Source organism: Arctopsyche grandis, chromosome 8 (assembly GCF_051622035.1).
Source record: "Arctopsyche grandis isolate Sample6627 chromosome 8, ASM5162203v2, whole genome shotgun sequence".
Taxonomy (NCBI): Eukaryota; Metazoa; Arthropoda; class Insecta; order Trichoptera; family Hydropsychidae; genus Arctopsyche; species Arctopsyche grandis.
Genome location: NC_135362.1, coordinates 29,384,658 through 29,412,544, shown reverse-complemented (window position 1 = coordinate 29,412,544; position 27,887 = coordinate 29,384,658). Strand labels below are relative to the sequence as shown.

Genomic DNA, 27,887 nt, shown 5'->3' with positions numbered 1-27,887 from the left:
GAATCGCTTAAATTTAAATATGTTCAAGCTTCAGCATTTGAAAAGCAACAAGCACTTTTGCAAGACATGTAGTATACTACATATAATATATGCGTGTTATATGGTAGGGAATCGGAAGTGGTGGTCGCAGACCAGCGGCTCAACACCAATGGCGCCTCATTCGCTAACCAGCAACGAGAACGGTCGTCTGTGTCGCTACAGACTCCGAGGAACGCTCCTCCGAACCCACACAGTGCTACCCACAACTTCAGGTGAGAGCGTCCCATACTCAAAAATTCAGACCAGAAGACAACACGCGAGCACCAACCATGAAATTTAACAAAAAAAAACTTTAATTAACCGTGGGCCAGTTCTAATGTGCGTCTGATCTAGTAAATTGCCATTTCGCCTGATCGCCCTCGGTTTTTGCCTCTGGCGACGGAAGCTGACGTCATTGTAAATACTGTGGTTGCTGCTGCTGTTGCTGCTGCTGATCTGGACCACTTGTTCTGTCTCACGCTATTTGTCTCTAACACGTTACCGACCCAGTGAACCCTTCGGCATTATCTGCCCAGTCTCGTGCTCGTCCTCATCTTATAAAGTGACATGTGTGGTGGTGGGAGTGGGTATTGTCCGTCGTTGCATCAAGTGTTGACATCAATTGAATGTGTCACCGAAGGATGTGTAAACTCAATTTCAATTAAAATGTGAACAAGTGGTGTTTATACATACATACATAGTTTCGTCAAATACGTCTGCTTGTCGTTTCTGGTTTGTACTTGTACAAATGCTCCTGCAAATGTTTTGTTTGTACAAATGCACTTATCTGTAGTGTCGCTGCCAATGTTGACGTATCCTTTCGCAAACGGTAGTAGTGGTCAATCATGAAAGGTCGTCCTTACATTTCAGCTCAAATTCCATAGTTATCTAATCTTTTTTGAAGCTTGAATGTATAATATGTATGCACATATTAGATAGAGTCGCCATTTTGTACTGAGTCATACTAATTATTCTTTTTTTTAAACGATAGGTCTAGTTATAGTTGGTATATATGTTACAGCGAAAGCATATTTCAAGTGAAAATATATATTTTTACCAATTCAAGCAGTGAAAATGTATCAAACAATGAATTTACAACGTACAACAACGAATTTATAACCCAATCTTAAATTAATAGGGGGCTAACTCTAACTTAACCTAACCTATCCTAACCCTTAGGGCCGGACCGCACCGTGCGACTTGCGAGCGACTTGGTTGAGGGCGACCAGACCAATGCATGCAGGTAGATGGGACATGCCACACCCGTCAACTTGTTTGTCGCACACATTTACATACATTTTTTCGTGTCGCGCAACTAGTCGGCCGATAAAGTTGCACGGTGCGGCCCGGCCCTTAAGTAATACCAACCCTAACATTCTAATCTTAAATGAATAAAACCAACCCTGAAAATGTAACTGGTTATGAATTCACTGAAACGTCAGTGAAAATATATTTGCACCGCTGTTATGATTTCACTCCGACATATACGTCAAAAGGATTTTTTTGATATAAAACCCTATCCTAGAATGCGTACATTTGAATACTACTAAACTGTAAGTTTCGAAATAGATGAATGTTTACTAACTACCTTAAATGTATTTTATAAGTACATTTGTAAATATAGTTCAATTTAATTTTTCAAATAGTCGAAACCAAGGCAGATAAATCAAGAAGGGTTACAGAGAGGAGGGGGGGGGGATGATCAATAAGAAACGAAAGCAAGAACGACCGAATGAATGAATAAGAAGTTTATAAATTCTATTGATACAATTCAGTGAAGAAGAAAATAAGGAAGACGGAATGGATGCCAAATGAAAAGTTTAAAACTTGCTCAAGTGCAGATCTATAATATAATATATAGAAAATCATTTGTATGATTATTTATTTACTGACGAGCAGTCGATTAATTCAAAGCACAAACAGATGGAGTTAAACGCATGATGGAGCTCAACTGTGAAGAGTCACAGGTGCAAAGAAGATATCAAAGACTCTATCCGATATGGACACAGTGCACATGTACAATCAAATAGGGTACCAATATCTCACCGGTATCCATCACTGTCAAAACGCTTTTCGACGTCGAAGTAGCTCTACTTATATCGGATTGACACGTTGCAAGTAACTTGGACATTACTCGCAGCGTGGCAATTGGTGATCCAACCGTTTTTGAACGCTGAAAACCGACCTAAGTAAAGTTAAGCTCGGTTCAACTTGGCTCGGATTTCAGCGTTCAAAAACGGTTGGATCACTTATTACCCCGCTGCGAGTAACGTCCAAGTTACTTGGTTCAAGCTACTCACATTGTGTCTACCCGGTATTACTGACATACTGTCGTTTAACATAAAACGCAAATAGTTAAAGCTGGACGCCTGAGGGAACTTAGCTGTAGGGGATCGACCGGGTGTGCAGAGAAGAACACTATCGGATTCGGACAGAGTGCACGCATCATATCTGTCAATACATTCATCGCCGTCGATAATCGTAATTATTTTTTTTAATGTCAAATTATTTTAAAAATATGTCTTATGTCTTATCATCACCTTATGGAATTTAGAATAAATTACTTTTCCGCTGGATGAGAAGTATGACTGGACACAGTGAATAGAGTAGAGATTGAAATGACAATAGGCGGACCACGTGGCTAGAAGAATGGACGAAAGGTGGACAAAATAAGTGCTAGAATGGTACCCGAGAGAATGTAAAAGGGTAAAAGGAAGACCGCAGGGAAGATAGGTAGACGAAATTAGGAAAATGTGTGGGGTGAAATGGATGAGAGTGGCGCAAAACAGATGGTGGCATAGTGGGTAGGATGGTTTTTGCCAATTTGATTGAGAAACCGTTTGAAATGAAATTAAATCATATAAATGACAAACTCTGATAGGAAACGTTAAACGATAGGAGTCACAAACATTCAAATCCGACCAGCAGCATTAAAGATTATATTTTCAATCGCGGCCAGTTCACGGGATCGAACCCGGCGACCCTCGGTGCTTAGTATCATCGCAACCAACGATTCACGCTGCTGGCATTCGAAACTTCGACTTACATATATGAAGATTTAGTTTGATAGATGCAATTGGTATGAATCACCATACAGATCACACTTTCTGAACTTGATCAAATAAATGAGATATTACCAATTAAACTCCACTAATAGGAAGCCGACATCCATCCGTCAAATTGAAGAAAAAAAAAGATGAAGCGGTGAAATATCAATTAAAAAAGATCAAATTCGAGTACGCAGATGCTGCGTGGGCGGTTAGCGTGTTATCCGCACGTTCGCTGTTTGTTTTCGGAACGTTCGCCTTTTACACGCCCGATCATATCTCATAATCAGAAATTGTATAGCCAAAAGTCGTGACAGATCTGAATGTTAAGACACAACGTCGAATTGTTACGCGTACGAGTCAAATCACTAGTTAGAAACGTAACCGAAGTGTGTACGAAGCGTCCAGCTACCCAAAATGCGAGAACAAAAAGCTCAGCTGACATCCAAATATGTACGTCAACCGCAAAATATAATAATAATAATCAACGACTGAATCATAACCGCAGCCGACAAAGTGTCAAAAGTCACATGTGCCGCACATAAACAGTAAATCACATCAAAACGAATCGTGTATCCGCGATTATCCGGGCGGGTGGCACGGATAATGCGAACTATTCATTTAAAAGTGAGATCCGTTCAAAAAACGGTCAGTTGTCAAGACTGCGCATGCGCATTGTCGTTTTGACAACATACATATCGATGGTTTGGTGCACAAATATTGTATGTCCATGTTTTAAGTAAGTTTTACCTTTCAAGGTAATTTATGTGGTATGCATAAACATCTTTGAAAGGAAAAACCTGAATTATTACAGCATCTACAAACTTAAAATACAATACAAATTCACAAATGGACATACAATATGTGTGTACCAAGGCATTGATATGTACTATCAATCAGACTATTTTATATATTTTGATAGTGCATAGAGCAGATTTTCACGTTCACTATGTATTATTTATCTAGAAAATCTTTATAAGAATTTTCTATTTATCATTAGTCAATTTTATAAAATCAATTATACAGTCAAGCCTTCTATAGAGCGTTGAATCGGTTCAGTAAGTTCAATTTCAAACGAAATTGTATGAGCGTTAAAATCGTGTGTTCTTTTCTTTTTTTTTTCTTTTTTTTATTATTTATTTGTATTTTCTTTCCGTTTTCTTACAGAACAGTTTTAGCACGTTATAGGAGGGTTGATCGTAACCCTTATATTTGAATCCTTATTGGTTGAGTTACTCTAAAAAATTATCATAAAAGTCAGTATCGTAATTCAAAACCTTTAAAAAGTTGATTTGATTAATTTTCGTTAGTGAACGTTTTAAAAAGACTGATATATGTAAACATTGTTTCACTGATGAAATCGATCCTAGGTCTGTGTATTGAATAACTGTCTAAAAACAAGCTATGCATAACGTCGATTGCTTTTTTTTGTGAAATGTATCCAGTATCAATAACTGATCATGTGATTTTTTTTCTATATACATATATTAGGGCGCAAACACAGAGAGAAGGGCACGCCTGATCTATGCTATGACGCCCTGGCCAAAAATTCTTGCATTGACATACGTAGGTTAGACAGTGATTCATTTATTTGAATAAATGTAGGAGAAACCATGTCTATTGGCGGGCGTTGCCACCTTCCCCATGTATTTTTTTAAACCAGTTGAAACTTGTTGAAAAGTCCCTGCGGTGTGAGACATGATTTTTCACCGCAGGAGGCCAAGAACGCGCCCGTGCCGTACGATTCAGTGTGTATGCGCCTTTAGCGGGTCACGTACATAACTAGAAAAACGGACAATAGATACAAAATAAGTGCTCTAATGGTACCCGAGAGAATGTAAAAGGGTGCAAGGAGTGGTAGATGAAAATGTGTGGGTATGACAAGAGTAGTGGATAGAGATTGAAATTGCAATGGGCAGGCCACGTGGCGAGAAGAGTGCACAAAAGAAGTACTAGAATGGTTCCCGAGAGAATGCAAAAGGGTAAAAGGAAGACCACAGGGAAGATGGTAAAAGGGTAAAAGGAAGACCACAGAGATGGATGACAGTTGCCCAAACCAGAAACGAAAGGAAACGTGTAGGAGAGGCCTTCAAAGGCTGACAAAGACATTGCTCACTTTTTAACAAGTGTTGGAAAGTGTACACCTGGTTACGAGTTTTACAACACAATTAATGATCCAGAGCCGCTACTGGAGTCCCGGGAATCGAAAAATTCCAGGTATTCAGAAGCACTACATAGTTTGAATGTTGGATGATGGTAGAATTCGTTGGTTTTCAACATGTATTCAACAAAAATGTTGGATTCGTGCACGGATAATCGACGCCCGGATTATTGAGAATACTCTGTAAATAGTTTCGAGTCCCAAATTTCATATTTCACGATTCGTAGGTTTCGAGCAGGTGAATCGGACGAGTGGGTTAGCAACGTACGTCGAACTTCCGGTCCGAAATCAACGGACCTTGCCAAATCGTAATGTATTATGCATGTAAGAGTGGTTTTCGTATGCGAAGAGAAATAAAAATCAAAAGTCCTTTGCGAGTCTTTTTGTTGCATCTTTGGAATGCAATTCGCCCACTCTCGAGTGCAGTGTTTCGAATTTTGAATGAATATTTTTCGGCCAAATGTCGCAATTCGTATTCGTATAGCATTGAAATGTGTGAATGTATCATTTAATCGTTTTTTTTTTTATTACGATTGCTTATAATGATATATATTTGTATGAAATGATAGTTTCTAGTGAAAAAAAGTATTGTTTGAATAAAATAACAGTTTTTTTGTCGCGCTTTTTATGCGTTTTCGTAAATAATAGCTACACTTAAGAAACAAATTTTAATTGTTAAAAAATAAATTACCCATAATAGCGGTGTCTTTTTATATGGGATAATATTTTTGGCATGGCTGTAAAATAAATTACACGACAAATGTCAAAACGGCATTTAATGAATCGGCGTTCGCCCGGCAAATCAAACGTCAAACGGGTTGCGAGTAACAAAAAATAAATTTGACGTTTCAGTGAAATCATAATCAGTTACATTTTCACTGGGTAATCGTAATATCTTAGCAGCCGACACTTATTTATTTAAGGGTTAGGTTAGGTTAAGTTAGGGTTGGCCCAATTAATTTAAGATTAGGTTGTTATTTATTTGTATTACTGGCAACCCATTTGACGTTTGATTTGCCGGTTGAAAACCGAATCTGTCGTGCGAGCTATTTTAGAGAGGGATATTATTTTCATTTGGGTCGATAAATGGTACCCTTTTTGTATGCATATTTATATGAACTATCTTGACAATCTTTGGTTTTTAGAACAACACATAATGAATACCTTTTATATTACACTAGTGTTGTGCCCGTTGATTTCAACGGTTGGTTTCGGAAAGGAATTGATACACGAATTAAAATAAAGTTATATATAAAAAATGTAAGGTAAAAAGTGGGTGCATTACACGTTCACAAATCCAACCCGTTCAAAATGATGAATGAATGTGTGTGTGTGTGTGTGTGTGTGTAACCCATCGCTCGGCCTGACGTCGCACATGTCTGTCATCACTCGGCCTAATCTATAAAAAGCAAGCGTAGACGTTTGATAGGAAAAAAAAAAATGAAACTTGATGGAATGCTTTGTGTGTCCGTGTTCGTCGGTGCGCCCCTTGTGTCTCTGTGTTCTTCGACAAGTCTAAATTTAATATTTTTAAATCGATTTTTATTTTTAAATAAAATAAATGAAACGATTCATCCATGTAATTGTTGAAGCATGGCCAGAATCATGTCGATTCCGACATTATTCACATCAATTTTCCTTAAATACGCACTTTAAATGTTTAAACGCATACTTTATATTCAATGCAGAAACATTTCAACAATTAAAACCTTTTATTCTATATAAACATCGACAGAAGACAAAAAACAAAAAGAACGTTTATGACGCGCGCGTGACCCACAGCAATTTTCATAATAAGAGCAAACAATATACGAAAAGTGACCCAAGCGAGCCAGAACTTTTGTAATCCTTTGTTCGGAACACATTCAAAAGAATCACAATAGTGTAAAAGTCAAATTTAAATAAACATGTACGGGTAGAATAGTATGATATTCAGTAATGAATTCCGCTTTTGTTGAAAATATTATGCGGGCGATTTTTAAGCACCAATATATAATATGAAAATTCGACTCCAAAACCTAGCGAATACAAACATGGCGAGTTCTTATTTAATTCTATCGAAATAATACACGTTCATTACGGAAATTTCGAGTGTGAATTCGAGCGTGTCGCAATTGATTGATCCATTCGTCCGATCCCCGCGTCCATCGGTCCATTGGTCAAAAAGAAGAGTTGAGAAGAAAAAAAAAGAGTAAATAATCATCTATGTACGTGGGTAAAAAAAAAATCAACTTATAAGGTGATTACGACTCTGACGTTCAATCTCGCAGTTGGATATAAATTAATCATCGAGATCGTGATTGGAGTGTAAAAAAGTCGTAGTGAATTTTTCACGCTTAATTTTCGTAATGAAGTTGACATCAAATCATAAAAATGACTGATCGCTCAATTTGATGACGGAAATTAAATGATTTTTTTTATTATTTTGAGATATATTGGAACACAAAAGTCAAATTTCCGGTACGTTCAGACAAGTTTTGGCCGAGTGCAGAGCAAAATCGGCTTACATATACATTACAGAGCGCGACGATACGGCGCAATATTACTTGCGACGCAAAAATATTGTCACAATATGATCTTTTCCGAAAATATTCATATGCGCATGCGCACATTGCACTCGTGCACTCGCCACTATGACGTCACGTCGTGCGTGAATATTTCCGCAGTGGACAAAGAAAACCGGTTTTGCTTGATACGTTACAGTGACATGTACTGCCATATAGTATGAATAGATGTTGTCGGCTGCTGCTAATATGTAATTGCTGTTACGTCTACGCCACGTTTGATATGAATGTGTCCAAACAAAATGTACCAAATAGTACTTTTCGTATTGCTAGTTACGTGCAGTTGCCCGTACGTGTTTTGCTAGTATGAATTGACCTTTACATAGCAAAGTGCTTCAACCAAATTGATTAAAGCTATTTACTGGTAATGCGAATGTTTATATTAGTTAATATTAGGTTCAAACGCAAAAAGACAATATAAGAAATCGGATGTGACCAAACCACAACTTCATCCATGTATTTGAGGAATTTAAGAAGTTTAAAAATCAAAATTAGATGATGAGAATTACATACACGGTCACAAATACCGGTTATGAGAGCATTTTCGATACAAATTGAGCGCAAATGTAGGGAAACTTACACAAGACAAGAGTTCTACTACCGGTTGTCCGATTTTATCAAATAAATAAAATCACTATAATTATTATACACATTAAATTTCAAGAAGATACAAACAATTTGAAAGGTCAAAATATAATTATGAAATATTGTTTAATAAAAAATAAAAAAATTATCACTTCTGGTTAACGAATTCTAGCCAAAACCTTATCAACTCTGAGCTAGTACATAAAGAATACAAATATAAATTTTCCGCTTGATACGTTCAGGGGTGTGGAAAAAATCGTGTGGCAACATCATTTTTGACTTTGCTTAGAGAAAAAATTCAACTTCCGGTTTATTAAATTTTATTATTATTTTCATCACATTGATACAAGGATTATACTTGAATTTTAAAGGCTTTAAGCACAAATATTTAAAAAAAATAGTGGAAGAAAAATTTAACAAGAGTAAACTGCCACTTCCGGTTGACGGGTGCTCACTAAATTTTACATATAACTTGATATTAAGATTAAATTTCTAGATATTAAATCAAAAGTTTCAGTTCGATAGGACTGAAACTTTTGTTCAAAAAAATCTCCAAAATACACATTTTTTTCTAGATCATGAAAACGTGATCAGTGATCGATTCGGAGTCAAAATCTCGAGTGCGAATTTTCGCACGATCACAAAACTTCATCTATGTATTGTCACTACGTATGTACATAGATAAAGTAAAAATACACGAACACGGCAAACATTCGACGCGACATTTATGCATATATATTTAGCAAACATTCGAGATTACAATATTTGCAAAAATAGCAGTGCGAGTGCACGAATTCAAACAGCTATCAATTGATCAGAAGCGACCGAATCGAATGAATCATTGAAATTTCAAACAGGTGTTGGAGCACGTACCATATGGGATCCAAAACACAATCCACATTCAATTACCCAATCATCGATTGGAGTTCGGCGACCAATCTACCGATATTCAAAATCGGTACACATTCTATTTGTCGTGGAATTTTTACATATGTAATGTGAAAATAGCTCCGAGTACACGGACTCATTGAGACAAGATGTATGACCATGACACGAGTGGAATAAATTAAAGATGCATGTGTTTAATATATAAGTATATGTATATTCTGTTTCGCAGAACTATCTACAATGTGTGTGGTTCTGGATTTGATTTTTGACCAACCGGTCGTCGGAGATAAGTCCCATCTGCCGATGCTGTAAAATTTCCAAACAATTGGTATGCAAGCTATGCGAATGTGGGATTTCGAGTGGTTCGTTTATAAATAATATTCCCGAAAGTCATCTGTATTTTGTATGATGATGATGATGATGTTGAGTGTTGTGCAACCGGCACAGGAAACTGACCATATATGAACATACATACATAGGAAATGCGAAAGTTGACATCGCAACATCCTATCACTTCAGCTTAATGTATTCAAACCTGTTGACATATGTTGTGGTGTCGGATATAAGACAGTTGAAAATACAATGTATGTCAACTAATGTTTTAAGATTGGTATAATAATATATGTATATAAAAACAAACGGGATGTATGTTTGTTTGTGGGTATGTGTGGTGGATCGACAAGCATGGATATTACAAAAAAACAAATTTTAGAATACCATGAGTATATGTTGTGCCTAGAGATATTTAATAAAATAAATACACGCGAGCGAGGCGCACAACCAATCAGCGTGAAGTGATCCACGTGGACCACTTAACGTTTGACCAATTAGAGCAACGACGATACATTCGCACCAATGGGTGCATTTTAAGTATATAACATACGCGTTTAATAGTAATAATAGATGCATACATATACACATCCACCAAGGCAAACACACACACACATTCATTCATTCATCATTTCGAACGGGTTGGATCGGTGAGAGTGTAATGCGCGCACTCATTTTTTTTCCTGTTAATACGTGCGCGCGCGCGTCTATAAATTACCTTACATTATATTCATATATAACTTTATTTCAATTCGTGTATCAATTCCTTTCCGAAACCACCCGTTGTAATCAACGGGCACAACACTAGTCGTTGAATGTTTCCTTCATTTTTTATCTGTTCTATTAATTTTTTGGACAACGTGTTATGTTATTATTTTATTTCAATCGAACATGTACACTCGCCTTTACAGATCGCTCCAAAGCGACGAGTGTACTAATACGGATACAATACAATAATAAAAGCACTTTTTTATACAATGCGAATTCATACAAACATCATCCACAGCAACATACATATAGTGAGAACTTTTTGCAGCATTTTATTATAGAAATTAGCTAACCTCAAAACGCTGAATAATTTGAGATTTGCAAGATAGATTGGAAAAGGAAATGCCAATTTTACAGGAACCGTTTCAATGATAATCAGAAAAATTAGCAAACTCTGAAAGGAAACGATCGACCTGGAGTCACAAACCAAGGTCGTGCCAACAGCTGCTAGTGGGAATCGAACCGTGACCACCCCCCGCTCGAAAGTATAATATGCCAACGACTAGTCCACGCTGCTGGTTAAATTGGTTGTTATGTCAGTAATAACGTGTGGATGTGACACTTATTTTTTAAAAAAATATTTTAACCGCAGTATCATCACGGGATTGTCCCAAGGCGACACCTACAGCCAACTTTGTACAAACATACATATATATATATATATATATATATATATATATATATATATATATATATATATATATATATATATATATATATATATATATATATATTTATATTTATATATATATATATATATATATATATATATATATATATATATATATATATATATATATATATATATATATATATATATATATATATATATATATATCGAAGCTTTAAAATTTTATATTTTGTACCAACGTTAAAAAAGATTTGATATTTGTATTCTTATACATACATAAAATTCGTCAGAAATACATACATAGGTTATACAAATATTCATGTTTGTAAACATATATAAATTTATAACTTGTACGTGGAAAAAACCCACTTAAACCACTAGCAGGCATAAAAAATTTTGTATTGACAAAGTTATCGATAACAGTGATTCATACACATATTTGGAGAAATGTAACGAATGTAAAAAAATATATTTGAAGAATGTAGAATGTTAATGCGCATGCGCGAATGGAGTATGAATGTGTCCAATGTCCATATGAGTCGTCTAGTTCCAAAACCCGGTATCTGCATATTTGGTCAAAACTGAGATAAAAATGTATTCCGATTCTAGGAATATTTTCAAACAAAACTGTATACTTGAATTCTTTCTAAAACCAAGTTAAATGACTAAAAAAAATATTTAAAATCTTGTTTTGTTCCAAAGAACGGCTAAAATTCTCTCTGTTTATTCGAATTAACGGCAAAACTGCCGACAGCCAATCAGAACACTGCATATGGCAAGATGGCGGCCATTTCGGCCGGTTACCTGGGTGCAACCGCATTTCCTTCGTAACTGCTGTTATCATAGACGATCTGTCACGAAGTACTGAAAAAACCAAAGATGGCGATACAAGAAAGAAAACAATCCGAAAGAAATCGTGAGCAAGGAACGGAATCGCCGTGAAAGGACAACTCGGGAACAAACACCGGCAAAATCGTTTTCAAGTCTTAATATTTCATTTAATCTCAAAAATTTTCCAAAAAACTGAATTGTAAAATAACTTCAAATCGTATATCTTTCATTAAAATAAAACTTTGTAAATTAAATCCACTAAATAAAGTTGTGGCAGAAAAACTGCGTTTACCAACAAATGAGTGAAATGCTTTTACCGGGTTTTGGAACTAGACGACTCATATAGAATTTAGTGTAGTTGCAGGTTATAGGTTTGGTGCAGTGGCAAGTTCGTGACGACCAGGTATGAACAGACCTTTACTCGTATACATATTTTGTATACATATATGTGGGTGAAATGTTAACCGTTTCGTTGCATTTTTTTTTTATTAAATTTATTCATATGAAAAAATGGCATTCACCCACCCACGAATTATGATACTGCGATTAAATAGTACTGATAAATCTAATCAATTGCTATACGCACCTATGTATTTACCTGCACATAAGCCGACACGCTTAGGTATATTGTATAATCAAAACCTCGTAATAATAATTGACCAAATAAAAAAATAAAATATTGACATTCCATGTCTGATTTCTAATCGATTTATTGCGAATCAAGTCATCTAGTTTACGACTGAAAAAAAAAAACAACAGTAAAAATTGTGCAATAAAACCTCGAATATGGAAAGTGAATATATTCCAATTTAATTGTCTTTCGACCAAAATGAAAATACCTGGACGAATAGACAGGTTGTTTTTAATTACAATACATCAAAGACGCTTCGTTGTTAATTATAAATTTCCCAATAATCAATTCTACACACGTGGTCTTTTTTTAATTCCCCAATTAATTACTATTTTTCGACATTCGTTACATCAGATCAGTCAGCCAGTCGAGAAAAATCGAACGTTCGTCTGGTGTATCTTCTCGACACACGATCACATTACGAGACGTGTCATATTTGATTACACTGAGTCGAAAGATTATACGGCGTGGGATGTTGAAAGGAGACCTGTGTGACACTCGAACACAACTGTACATTATTATTAATGGTAAAACCGGTGAAAAACAGACATTGCAGTGAAAAAAAGAAGCATATTGAGCAATAAAAGGAACATACATACATACATACGCCAATAAAAGGAACAAGTATACAAATCGTTAACTTCTGGGGCATCTGTTTTCGAGTTATGATACAAAATGCAGTAAAATTTCAGATTTAATAAACAGTACACTCTCGATTATCCGGGCGAATGCTGGGGAGGACGGTCACGGATAATTGAAAGACACGGATAAAACGCTCATAGTTAACCCTCCCTCACCGAAGTGGGGTACGCAAGTGCCCCAATTTTTACGTTTTTCGTAATAACTATGTGGTTTTCAAAGCTATACACTCTATATTTCTTGTATTCCAAGAATGAACTATAAGCAATTTATTTTAATAGATTTCGTATGATTTAGAAAAGGGGTACATCGTAAAAAAATACATTTATACATTTCTACGTTCCAAAGTATGATTTAAAGGCGGTAGCGATAAGTCATGTTTTTGACTGTTCGCTGGCAGATTCTTGTTGATCGATGAATCAATGCGAGAGAAAGAGACAGCTATACTTTCGTAAGCTATTGTTTTCGTCGCTTTGGGCGCGTGGCTATTGAGTCATCCTGTTGCCTGTTGGCCTTGCCTATGTGCGTTTGCATGTTGATGCTTGTCGTTGTTTTTTAATACAACAATAGTCAAAAACATGCAATACGACTAAAACTTTTTTATGTTGATGTATAAAATGATTAATAAGATATATATTGAACCCATTTGTATTGAAAAAAGCTGTATTTTGATACAAAATACTGGGATCTTACGCGACCCCGATTCGGGACACTCGTTCGATCTCGACGCTCCGTCCTTCAAAGGTTAATCAGATAAGTGATCGTTACTATAATAGTTATGTATGTAGTACTAGTGTGGTACCATTTTATGACTAATGTAACCACTGGTATCTTCTTCACTTGTAGTGTCACTCTCATTTTCTTCCTCTTGAGAAGCAAAAGAAACGATATCTGCATCATCCATGCGATTTAAAACCTGGATCACTTAAATCATGATTGGGCCCACTCTTCGATGTTTTTCTTATCCACGTTTACAAAACATTTTAAATTTTACAATAATCCACATATTTCAGATATATCATTTGCTCCATTCTCTTCAGAATCCACTAAATCTGTTGCCATGTCAGGAAGAATCATTCTCCATGATCGAACAATTGTTGCTGGCTTTAATTTTGACCAAGATTTGATCGGGTTGCAAATTTTCTCGAAATTCGATGCAGAATTCATCAGCAATTGAAAATAATTAAACATACGTACATTACAAAAAAATCTGCTCTGAATACACGCACTTGTTACTCCTTCGTTGATCAAAAGCGACTGAAAGAATTAACGCAATTGTAAAAGACATTTGAAAAGGGAACGTAAAACATTTCTGTGTGACATCATTTGTTTTAAACAACACACGTGTTTATGGTCGCAATCAATCGGTGCGTCTCATAATCATATAAGAAAAAAATTAATCGATATTTTTAAAGCACGGATAATCGAGAGTATACTGTACTCAAATAAATATGTGTAATGATAAATAGGTTCGTTTTACACGGTCATCGAAGAGACGATTCGCCAACATTAACAATCAACAGACCACACGACCTTTTATGGTTGTACTTCCATTATTGTTGGCGATGAGCAGGCCGAGGCCCCCGCGTTTCAAAGCCAACCAGTACAGTGTATTACTGACGTGTTGGCATCATATACATATGTATACACAGCCAGCAGTATGGCTCGGTGGTTGCGTTTTTGTTTAGCACCGAGAGGTTATCGGGTTCAATCCCGGGCTAATCTTTAATACTGCCGGTCAGACTTGGATATTTGTGACTCCAAGTCGATCGTTTCTTATCAGAGTTTGCCGATTTCAGTGTTGAAACGGTTCCTCCATCAAATTGGCAAAAATCATCCTACCCGCTATGTCACAAATATCTGTATTTGATTATTGTACAATATGTAAAAAAATTATGTACGAGTCTAAATCCATAGATGTGTCTGTGGATTAATTAATTGTTAATTTCGTGTTCTTCAGCCTCTTGAAATACAGCGATTTATGTAACAAAAATGCTGCAATGTTTGTAATTAATTGTCTAGGAAGGGTAGTCTACCTGTTAGGCCTTCCTGGTATATGATAAATGTAAAATAAAAAATAAAGCAAATTTAAATTTAAATTAAAATATATAAGACATATTTTATATAATGAGACATAAATGCCGTTTTTTTTGCTCATTATTTTTAGAACATTTTAATATAAATTTCAGATATAAAAATAAACAATAATAAAGATGATTTTTTTTACCTAATATACAAATCTACAGTTTTCAATTTTAGAACCACCAAATTTGGTATACTATCTATCTACATATCTAAATACATATATGTATATAAAAAGCAATGTTTGTCTGTCTGTTTATCTATCTGTCACATATGCGTTCCTATACCATTCAACCGATTGCGATGAAACTTACATGAGTTATTGTGTGCATGTCCGCGATGGTTTCTGTAAAAAAAAATCGCCCAAAAACGGGAACGGAAACGGGAATGAGTGGCATTGCAACGCAATAATTTAAAATGTTTTCGCGTCGCCACCTGCGTTGTTAGGGTAAAATAAACAAACAATTGAATAATATCAAATGTGTTCGCCGCCTGCATTTTTCCGACAATTTATCATTACTGTAATAACGTTATTGTGACATTGCAAGGCATGCCTATGGGTTCAGCTCTTCCTCTTTTTTTATCAAATTTTTCTTCCCTGAGCAACGCCCGTAAATTTTGCATAAAGCCATTAATTTAAAAAATATACATATATATATATAATACATACAAAAATGAATCATTTAAATGATTTAAAATGCAAACTTTTTTCAGTCACCATTACCAAATACGGCAAAACGTTCAGACCAAGCAAGGCCAAATATTAACAATTCTTATAAATAATAAAAAAACAAAAACAACACATATATCAGTCATCCGCAACATTTTCCCACAACAGAAAGACCGGTTAGCGCGCTCGATGACAGCACACACAAAACCCGCTATATTTTAATTATACGAAATCACTTAGCGCCGAATATATAATTATTTCATTTAATGGGTTACCTAATTTCACCATCAAATATACATATGTATACATACATCAACAGGAAAATATATTCATTCAAAAATAAATTACAACAAAAAAATAGTAGTAACTGCTGATAAACCGATGTAATATGCGTGCGATGGGGTTAAAGATTAATTGAAAAAAATTCAAGCAATTAATTATTTCGAATTCCCGTTACCGCCAGAGCGTCTCAATTAAATAATTGCATTTCGGCAATAATGGGTCACAACTGGCACTGTCTCGAATGAAATTCGAATAAAAGTAACCGCACAATTTGTCCGATGAAGTTGTGAAACCGACTCGGTAAGGGGAGATCAATTAAGTAACTTGATTGTTCGAGAAACGAAAGCTATAAAAGGACAAGCAGACGGACGATAACGTTTACAATGGAACGGTCGCGATCAAAGACAAGTTCCAAAAGTCCTAACTTCAAATAAATAAACGTAAACAATCATTAAATGATACTACGGATTAATTACATACACATTGTGGTAATCGAATAATTTTACTTGAATATTAAACTAATACTAATCTAGGTTAATTCCAATCTACATATGTACATAAATTAATACTAGAGCTGTTTCTGTTTACGTATTAACAAATAGTTGTACAAAAAGGATACAATCCATACGAGTAATAATTTATATGAAAGCAAACTATTACACATGCGGTGAAAATTTGATCAGTTTTGTTTCAAAAAATAATGTCAAAATATGCATACAATTTATTTTCGTTGAAATTTAATTTAAAGTTGAACTAGAATTAATTTTTATTGCAAATTTATGTAACGCATCTTCCAAATGTTTCACAGTATGATAAATTAATCATTTCCTGTAGTTGACCCACAAATAATGAACCTGTATATTCAGAGCCAAAGGCAACATTGGAAAAAGAAAATAAATTGCCAACATCCGTTTTACAATAAATAATATAAAAAAAATCTTAAATAACTAATCAAAATGAAACTTTCTTACGCTATATATATAAAGTGGTCTTCACTTTGAAGAAAAATTTACATTTTTGAAATATTTCTAATTAATTTGAAATATTGGTGAAAGTTTCATTGCCTATTTACAGTTTAGAAATAATTTTATATACAATTTTAACTGTACATATGTATAATACATTACTAAAAGAAAACAATTTACGTGTTATCGATAAGAATTTCAGTAATTGATACTAAGTTTAAGTTCGATACGACGAATGATGTTCAAAAAATCTTCAAATACACTAACATATTTTTTTTAGATCATGAAAACGTTATCAGTGATCGATTCTGAGTTTGAATCAGTCAAAATCTCGAGTTTGAATTTTCGCATGATCATAAACCTTCATCTATTGTTACTACGTACATAGATAAAGTAAAAATCAACATTAAGACTCGTACTCATTGAAAAACCAAAAAAAATCCAAGACTTTCAGTCAATTAAAGAACACATTAGAGCTATTATATGTATATTGAAATCCATGAAACAATATTAATTTTATTCAATTTATGTTATTTCAGATGATACAATAGCATTAGCGCCGGCAAGATGGTGAAGGAAGGCTACGAGATGAAGTCGCGAGGAATCAGCCGTGGAAGTTCACTCTTCTCCGACCCACAAGAACAACTTCGAGCCGCATTGACACAGAGGGATCTCAGAGCGTTCCGTCGCCACCTGAATTCAGGATCCGTCGACATCGAACACTGCTACGAATACCCCGACTACAAAACATGTCTCGAGCTGGCGTGTTCCGAACGCGGCACAAGTGAATACGTCAAATTGCTACTAAACGAAAACGCAGATGTGAACAAAGTTAACGACACGCACGCAAAATCCCCGCTACACTTTGCTGCCGAAACCGGCGACGTCAATATCATCAAAGCACTGTTGGGTAAGGATGATCTGGATATTAATATTTTGAGCAAAGGAAACACGGCTTTGCATCTGGCGATTAAGCAAATCGACGAAATTGAAACCGACGATAGAGAGTCTAGGTTAAAAGACTACGAAGATATAATAGAATTGTTGGTTAAAGCCGGGATAGATGTCAACATACCGGATCAGAAGAACGTAACACCGGTGCACTCGGCTGCGAAGCAAGGCTTGGAAAATGTCGTTAAAATCATGATCGACTATTCTGAAAACCCTATTGATCTTGATTCGTACAAAGACAGACGGCAAAAAACTGCACGAACAATGATACAAACGTCGTTCCCTCATTTGCTAGAAAGGCTGTCTAAAAATGCAAGTTCAAAGGAAGTGGTAAACATCCACAAGTTATTCTCACATCTGAGCGGTCACGATGAAGACAAATTCCTGAAAGATTTTGAAAAGATCAAAAAAACAGACGAATTCCCAAAATTACTCGGCGATAACAACGGATTGTATACCTTGCTACAATTTGCTTGTAACAACGGTATGGACAGGGCTGTAACTGTTCTATTAGAAAATGGAGCTGATCCCAACGCTACGGCACCGGGAAATGATACAAAACCGATAGCCATCGCCAGTTGTAACGGCTACCACAAAATACTGAACATATTGCTGTCGAATAGCAAAACTTCAACCGATGCCGTTAACGGTGAATCTTTATTACAAATGGCAATCAAGGAGGAGAAAAACAATCAACACGACAAAAACTGCGACTACAAAGAGTGCATCAAAATGCTATTAGAAAATACCAAGGAATGTAACATAAACTACTTGGACGTAAAAGACAACACCGCCTTACATTACGCAGCCAGAAGCGGTGATCAAGACACGGTACTGACTTTGTTGAGGAAGGGTGCTTGCATTGGAATCCGCAATAAATTCAACGAGCCTCCTTTAGCAGACATATCGGCGAAAACTCTAGAGACCTTCCTAGACGAGTGTCTGACGACGAACAGCGAGCGGCCCAACGACGAAGACTATGAAATACAATTCGACTACAGCTTCTTGGTGCCGCCGAACAACGCCAACGACAGAGATTCGATCAAAATACCTCTAATGGACGACTCAAACGGCAAGATCAACGACAACGATCAATTTTTAGCACCGGAAACCGACGCACTCCTGTACATGACCAGACACTCGGAGCTCAAGCCCCTGCTCAAACACCCGGTCATCACGAGCTTCTTATATTTGAAGTGGCAACGGATAAGTTGTCTGTTTTACGCGAACATAACATTCTACTCGCTCTTTTGGCTCTCGCTCATCTTGCACATCCTCTTCGGATTTAACCCCAGCGATGAGAAGAGTGATATTGCGACGACCGTTGCACAAGTCACTAGAATTTTAACAATAACCGGCTTAGTAGTGCTAATAATGCGCGAAACGATACAGATTACAGTGTCGCCGAAAAAGTATTTGAAAAGCATTGAAAATTGGCTGGAACTGTTTCTGATCATAGTCACATGTATGATTATGTTCAGGGAATTGACTCCGGACAATCCGATGCAAGAGCTGTTCTCGATTGCAATCCTGCTCTCTTCGGCTGAGCTCGTCTTAATCATCGGCCAATTTCCCGCGTTATCTACCAACATCGTAATGCTCAAAACCGTGTCGTGGAACTTTTTCAAATTCCTCTTGTGGTATTGCATTTTAATCATAGCATTCGCTCTAAGCTTCTACACACTATTCCGCACTGTCAAGACGAAAGATGATGAAAACGGTGAGAAGGTAGCGTTCGATCCGAACAAGAAGAACGACGAAGAGGAAGAAAAAGAAACCGATTTCTTCCTCGATCCGGGAATGTCTCTGTTCAAAACCATCGTCATGCTGACGGGAGAGTTGGACGCCAGCGATATAAACTTCGGTCTGTTCCCGGTCACGAGTCATGTAATATTCATCATATTCGTATTTATGATACCTATCGTTCTGTTCAATTTGCTCAACGGTTTAGCGGTGAGCGACACTCAAGCCATTAAGGCCGATGCCGAGCTGGTCGGACACATATCGCGCATACAATTGATATCATACTTTGAAAATATCGTGTTGGGAGACATGTCGCCGTACAGGAACGCCATTTCCAGGATCCAAAACTGTTGCTGCTGGCTGCCAGGCCGCATGTGCATCAACCCGAGGCTCATCATATCGAAACCGTTCGCCAGAAAGATCTGCCTGTTTCCGAACTTCTTACCGATGGCTCAAATCGGAGTGAAAACGAATCAACTGTCGAGGATTGTAATATTTACGAACGACAGAAACAAGAAGAAACAGAGTAGCGACGACGACGTCGGCACTACGTTGTGCTGTCTCAACGATTGCAAACAGTTGAGGATGGATAGAAAGATAGTGAAAATGGCAAAGGCCATCGTGAGCGAACGTATGAGCGAAGGAAGCGACATGAAAATAATTCAAAATGAACTGAGCGAATGTAAAAAGAAATTGGAACAGTTTGAGGAAATGTTGTCCAAAATCTACGAATCCGTCAAAATTAATTAAGCTTTAAATTAATATAATATATAAGATCAAATTAACAATGTATTTTATATAAAGAATATATGTATTTTATACTTTCATTTGTTTACTTCGTTTTTATTGTGAACTAGCTGAACCCGACATGCGTTGCATGCCACAATAACGCATGCGATTCCCGTTCTCGTTTCCGTTCCCGTTCCCATTTGTCGGAAAAATGCAGGCAGCGAACACATTAGAAATTATTCAATTGTTTGTTTATTTTACCCTAACAATGCAGGTCGCGACGCGAAGACATTTTAAATTATTGCGTTGCAATGCCACTCATTCCCGTTTCCGTTCCCGTTTTTGGGCGATTTTTTTTTTACAGAAACCATCGCGGACATGCACACAATAACTCATGTAAGTTTCATCGCAATCGGTTGAATGGTATAGGAACGCATATGTGACAGATAGATAAACAGACAGACAAACATTGCTTTTTATATACATATATGTATTTAGATATGTAGATAGATAGTATACCAAATTTGGTGGTTCTAAAATTGAAAACTGTAATTTGTATATTAGGTAAAAAAAAATCATCTTTATTATTGTTTATTTTTATATCTGAAATTTATATTAAAATGTTCTAAAAATAATGAGCATAAAAAACGGCATTTATGTCTCATTATATAAAATATGTCTTATATATTTTAATTTAAATTTAAATTTGCTTTATTTTTTATTTTACATTTATCATATACCAGGAAGGCCTAACAGGTAGACTACCCTTCCTAGACAATTAATTACAAATATTGCAGAATTTTTGTTACATAAATCGCTGTATTTCAAGAGGCTGAAGAACACGAAATTAACAATGAATTAATTTACAGTAAGCTTCCCGAACATGCATACAACAAATCCTGAAAGTTCTATCGTAATCGGTTGAGTGGTTTAGGAGCCTATACAAGACAGACAGACAAACAGACATTCATTTTTTTATGATTTTTACGAGTGCTTCCAATCCCGGAAGATTACTTTAGCACCGGGAAATCAAATGAATAACAAAAAAAAAGGAAAAAAATGTTCAATTGCACATTTTCACATTTCAAAACCGTTCAATTGCATTTTGCACACTCTCCCGATGTTTCACGCAAAAAATACTCCTCATATTGGCATTCTTGTTTTGAGAGTTTGGCTACATTCTTTAAATTTTCGGTTCGCATCCATAAATTTCTAAGATTAAATAAAAGACATCCTTTAATGTAATCAAATAAAGTAAAAAACATCACTTTGATTCATTGATTTGTTTTTTACAAATAGTTTGTACCGTCTAGTAATTATTCATGGAAACAAAAGAGTGTGGATAAGAACCCAAATATTGTCAGACGAAAAAATCAAAAGCAAACTGAAAAGAGATTAGTAAAAAACAGATCACCTATAATGGGAGGTACCATTTCCGGTCAACTTAAAAAATTTACGTCGTATCGATAATAATTTCAGTAACTGATACTAAGTTTCAGTTCAATAGGACGAACGGTGTTCAAAAAATCCCCAAAATACACCTACGTACAGACACACACAGACACACAGGCACACGTGAAAACGTGATCAGTTATCGATTCTGAGTTCGAATCAGTCAAAATATGTTACAAATATCATTGCAGTTGAGCACAAAATCTGCGACACAATACAGGCCGTTGATACCATTTCGTGGGAACGGCAAGCCGGCGTCAAAACGGGTTAGAGAAACAAATGGACTATGACTGTCATTGCTCATCCCACCATTGTTCATTATATAATGTTGTTTTATGTTTTTTCTTTATTATTTTTGCAAAAATAATATTTTAAAAGAAATTTTGCCAGCACTGTAATCCCGATATTCAGACTAGTTTCAGCATTGGGATTCACGGTACCAGAAAACACCGGGATCCTGGGATTGGAAGCCTTAATAATACCTACATATTGACAATTTCTTTCGATATAAAAATTTAAAACTTCAAAAAAATCTTAATTTTCTGAAAACGGTGAAAGCCAGTCAACCGGCTTTTTATTTGTAAAAAAAAACCGAAAGCCGGCTTTTTCTTCGGACGGTTTTTTGGAACCCTTACTGTATACGTATTATAAAACGTGCTGGATTTTTTTTCCATATTCAATACTGAATCATTAAAATTTTAAACAAATCTGCTTACCTTATTGAGACTGTTAGTAAAAGCACACCAGTTCGGCTCCATAACTTCCACACACATATAATACTGCAAATTTTGAAGACAACTGAGCATCCTCTGACGAAGTGCAAAAGCAGCACCGTACTGACGAGCTTCGCTGAAGCGTTTGGCTACTTTGTTACACAACCACACTCTGAAATCAAAAAAATATCATCACAAATTTCATCCACAGCCGTAATAATTTCCATACTTTGAAACAAAAACTACATATAACATACTTGCACAACATTCTCTCAACATGTTTACAGTAAAATAGGTGTCTGAAGATCATTTGATAGCAAGCGACGGCTTTTCGGTTCAAAATGAGCGAAACAGGCCATTTGACGTCGACTCCAAACGAAAACGATTCCCAACCAGTGAGCGGCGGTTTATCTTTATGATTGCGATAGTCTAAAAAATACAAAAATCAACATTTCCTGATCCGAACAAATCACGCCGATTTAAAAACACAACATACCCTTTTCTTCCAGAGTTTGAATTGACAGAATTTTAAACATTTGAAATTTCAAATCATACGGCAATAGTTCCGTCCTCATATCTTCGTTAAAAGGATCGTGATTGGCGGCCGAGAGTCTTTACAAAACAACAATATAATATAAAATTTGAAATGAAATATGCATAATAATGAGTAATTGCAAACTTAATAACCGTAAACACAATCCGAGCAAGGATTCTAATCTCGTAGGCATAATATCATCTATATTTTTAGCCAGCTCTTGTTCGCTCGCGTCCATAAACTGCACAATAAAATCTCCCTGATCCATCAGGAAATAATGTTTGACAGATTTCAAGCGACCCATCAAATCGTACTCTTTCATTAACAATTCCAAAAGAGATTTGCTTGCAAACGAATAGGCTTTTTGTATGGCGGTAATATATTGCTGCTCTCGGAGAGTGTATTTAATTTCCTCAGCATCGGTGACTGTAATGTTCTTTCCTGAAAAGACATTCATCATTATTAAAATATTCACATTTTTAACACATGTTATACAACCTCTATCACATATGTATATATATTTTTTTTTTTACGTAGATATATACCAGGAAGGCCTAACATTACAGCACTTTTTATTACATAAATCGCTTATTTCGACATGCTGAAGAACACGATGTTAACAATTAATTAATTAATTGATCCATAGAGACATCCATGGAATTAGACTTCTACATAAATTGGTGCCACTTTAGTATGCGGTCTACCTTCACATATCTACTTTAGTATGCGATCTACCTTCACGTTTTTACTTTAATGTGCGGTCTCACTGTCTCAGTTCTCGCGTGTGACAGTGAGACTGAATAACAACCGAATCTTAGATTAATAGGGCCAACCCTAACTTAACCTAGCCTAACCTGACCCTTAAATAAATAGATGTTGGCTGCTAAGATGTTTTTTTTGTGAAAATATTGATGAAAGAAAACTTAAATAAAACCTATCTTAGCAAGTTAACCACCGAAGACTCGCATTTGAGTCTTAGCTAAAACAAAGTCAGCGGACCGTGGACTCACATACCAGTCTTAGCAAAACCATTTCAACGGGCCGAAGACTCGCATGTGAGTCTTCTTCCTATATGAAGTTTCGTGTGCGTCATCTGGAGTGTTTGGTTTCGAGTTACGGCTAACTGAAATGACTTTTTCGTGGAATGGTTCTTAACTTGTTGTCAAGAATATTGAAGTACACTTGAAGCTGCCGGCTGCAGCGCAATGTTTGATAAGAAATTTCTTGTTAGAGAGAAATTTCTTGAAAGAAAACACTTGTTAGTAGCCAACACCTATTTATTTAAGGTTCAGGTTAGGTTAGGTTAAGTTAGGGTTGGCCCTATTCATTTAAGATTAGTTTGTTAGCGTCGGTATTTTCTTCGCTGCTGACGATATTTTGATAGAAATGCTTCGACAACATTATGGGACGGCAGGAAAAAACAAAAATTATAATAAGGTTGTTGCTACGATACAAATAAAAAAAAATAGTCGACTGCGATTCAAAGTTAGACCGCATAATAAAATAGTACCCATAAATTTTTACATATTGTACATAAATCAAATTCAGATATTAGTGACATAGTGTATAGGATAGTTTTTGCCAATTTGATGGAGAAACCATTTCAACAATGAAATCAGATAAATTAGCAAACTCTGATAGGAAACGATCAACTTGGAGTCACAAATATCCAAGTCTGACCAGCAGCATTAAAGATTAGCAGGGAATCGAGCCCGGTAACCTGTCGGTGTCAAATATAAACGCAATCACCGAGTCATATTTCTGGTTATATGTCAACTTTTGCAGAAAATTGCATCAAATTTGTGTGGATAGATTTTGCCATTTATATAAATATTATGTATATGTAAAGTACTTGCCACATTGACTTATGACGTTGAGATATTTCCCAGTCCTCAATATAATATCAGCGAGTCTCTCGAGATACTTCGGAATACGTTCTCTTTGAATGGTGTAACGTTTTTCCCAATAATCTGCCGAGTAATCCAACGGCAAGTCTTCTTTCTTGATAACTTCATTATCCTCAACTAAGAACTCCTGTAAAACGCGCCATATTATATATAATTTTGAATCAATCTATGTAAATCAGATGCAAACCAATAAAAAAACCTGGAAAGGATCGTCGATGATGCCTTTATATATCCATTGTTGAAGCATGTGCATATATGGTTGACTGGCTTTTTGAGTTAGAAACAAGCAAACGTCTTGTGCTCTAGTGTCACCCAATAAATTATTTGTTTGTTCGTGAAGCAGCCCGAGAACAGCCCCGCTACGAGCATCATTCTAATTGAAATGAAAAGGGTTAATACAAATATGTATAATGAAAAAAAACGACCAAAATCAACCAAAAGTATGAACCTTTCTAATATTTGTTGAAACATTTGATAAAATTTCCATCGTATGCATAATCGGTCTTACGAAATACCACAGTTTTTGCAAATTTAAAGTACCTGCTAAATGTTCTGTTTCTAGTTGTGCAATGACGACCTGATGAATTAAGTAATGATTAGTCTGATATTTATCAAAAAAAAAAAACGGCTTATTATATCATTAAGAACACTTACAAAATAGTCTTTTAATAATATTTCCATTGCGTTGACGAGTGCATGTATAACTTTCCCGGACCAAAAGTTACTACTTTCAATGAACATTCGCACTACGGAATAATGAGAAGCTAGAGGCAAAAGCTGCTGGATAATATTGTGAAGAGCTTCGTCGACTTCTGAAGAAATTTCAAAAGTCCTCGGACCGTAGGGATCTTTCAGCGGCTGCGGAATGATATACTTCCCAGGAATTCCCTCCAGGCAATACAACAAATCGTCAATGAGTATCGTTTCTTGAGAAATCTTTGGTATATCAGCTATTGAGATTAAATTTCTTTATATAATCACACATTTAATATAAAATTTTCAATATTTTTGAAGCAATTTTATACCGATAGACGATGTGATGCTGTAAATTTCATTTTGGAAGTCCCAAGATAGATTGTTTCTCTCCGACAGCCATGAAGGCATAATGGAAACATCGTGACTTCCATACCGACTCTTGTGATGATTTTCACTACGTTCCGAAAGCCGAGACGGTAAAATAGTTTGATGATTTTCATCAATAGTTTTCTTATTAGCAGCTTTCATGATTTTATTACGAATCTGAAAAATAATAAAATTAATACAATTGAAATAAGATATGAAAGTTAATATCTATTATACTTACTTGAGGCAGATCATCTTTTGTAAAGCTTTTATTGTCGTTGATAATAGGCTTCGGCGCCGTTTTAGGTTTAGGACTTTTAGACTTCCTTTCTTCGAGAAGAATGAAATATAACAACGATACTAACGGCGCTAATGAATCAACGCTAAAAATAAACTATAGTAAAAACAAATACAAAAATTTATAATAATAATAACAAAACAGAAACTCACTTTCTTATCTTCATATCTTCATACTTTTTCATGAAAGCTTTAGGATTTGTGCTTCTGTGGGAAAGTTTCAACGCCTGCTCGTACACTTGCTTGGGCGTATATTCACCATTGCCGTAATTGGGATTGTTTTGTATATGGTCTAGTATCGTATCAGGAGATATGTCACACCTACAAATTTGTGAAACAATTAAGCGTGTTATACATCATGAATCAGTGTGTGTATGTTCAAAGAGTCGATTGTGTATGAGGATGTGTGTATAGTATGGGGTAAAATTTCGCGGGTAAATAGACAAACTGTCAATAGCAAGGTCATTTGAATAAGCGCGATGTTATGGTGGTGGATGTGGCGATTTAAATGGTACCCGAGGGCATCCAGCAGTTCTTTGATGACTGCATGCATCTTTGGGGTGGTGAGGGGTGCTGATGGGGGCGCAAGGGGGGCTCCGAAGAGCGGAAATCGCCAGCCCCAACTGTCACTCGAATTGAACGGCGATGCGCAGCGCCGCCAATTCTCAACTGTCAACATTCAACAATACTTGCGCAAAGGACTAAGAAGCGCGCTTTACAGCCATTGTTGAAAGCACTCATATTCATTTATAAAACGATTTATTTATGTTTGATTTAAACGCTAATTGGATTATTCGTCACATTGCGGTGGTCACAAAGATAATTTTTGCCATGAAAATCGCGAATACACAATATTTGGCATTCAAGTTCTCGTTAGTATTGTTACGTACACCGTCGAGTAGTTGCAATCGGATTAAGCCGAGTAGCATCCCAGAGACTGTGGGACTGTTATAATTGGTTTCAAGGATTATATCTAGACTCTAAGTGTATGTAGGCTAAACAATGGCCGTTATTGGTCCCTTCTCAGAAGTGACCGTTACCATGGTACCGTGGGACCGAATGTCGTGGGAATTCATATCCGAATACGTGACCATAACAATAGGTAAAAAAATCAGACGTCGAAGATGTCCTGAGAGACCTGTCCCTTATAAGGCGGTACTTAGGCGATATCAAGACATTCTGGACGGAGCACTGCCAGTGCGTGTATCTCCTTAATCATAATAAATGCTGTAACACGACTTAGGCCTTTTACTTGGATCAAATTTTGAATTCTGTTAAAAAATAGAGAAAACAATATGGAGTACTATTTCCCAGAACATAAGTGGATCGAAGTTATTGTCATCGTTGAGACATCGCGGCCATTTAAAATAATCTACGGTGAAATTGCAAAGCGAGCAAATGACGTT

The 27,887-nt window shown here is 36.0% G+C and overlaps 2 protein-coding genes across 2 annotated transcripts in view; one reads left to right on the top strand and one right to left on the bottom strand.

Moving 5' to 3' along the window:
• Window positions 1-27,152, bottom strand: part of LOC143915599 (gamma-tubulin complex component 2-like) — a 44,338-nt gene extending 17,186 nt beyond the window's left edge. The window contains exons 1-12 of the mRNA XM_077436307.1: window positions 26,997-27,152; window positions 26,635-26,802; window positions 26,426-26,567; window positions 26,148-26,361; window positions 25,777-26,072; window positions 25,571-25,699; window positions 25,322-25,495; window positions 25,072-25,249; window positions 23,368-23,656; window positions 23,177-23,292; window positions 22,938-23,109; window positions 22,684-22,852 (exon numbers count right to left, since the gene is read on the bottom strand). Coding sequence (XP_077292433.1) covers window positions 22,684-22,852; window positions 22,938-23,109; window positions 23,177-23,292; window positions 23,368-23,656; window positions 25,072-25,249; window positions 25,322-25,495; window positions 25,571-25,699; window positions 25,777-26,072; window positions 26,148-26,361; window positions 26,426-26,567; window positions 26,635-26,802; window positions 26,997-27,034 — 2,085 coding nt within the window. The 5' untranslated portion in view covers window positions 27,035-27,152. The remainder of the gene's footprint in view (window positions 1-22,683; window positions 22,853-22,937; window positions 23,110-23,176; window positions 23,293-23,367; window positions 23,657-25,071; window positions 25,250-25,321; window positions 25,496-25,570; window positions 25,700-25,776; window positions 26,073-26,147; window positions 26,362-26,425; window positions 26,568-26,634; window positions 26,803-26,996) is intronic.
• On the top strand, window positions 154-20,536 carry pain (transient receptor potential cation channel family member painless). Its single transcript, XM_077436245.1, has 2 exons — window positions 154-251; window positions 17,632-20,536. The coding sequence occupies exon 2, from the start codon at window positions 17,660-17,662 to the stop codon at window positions 20,534-20,536; it is 2,877 nt and encodes a 958-aa protein (XP_077292371.1). The 5' UTR covers window positions 154-251; window positions 17,632-17,659.
• Window positions 27,153-27,887: the final 735 nt, after the last annotated feature.

Coding starts and splice junctions, on each gene's coding strand:
- pain (XM_077436245.1), top strand. CDS start 17,660: ATGGTGAAGGAAGGCTACGAGATGAAGTCGCGAGGAATCAGCCGTGGA.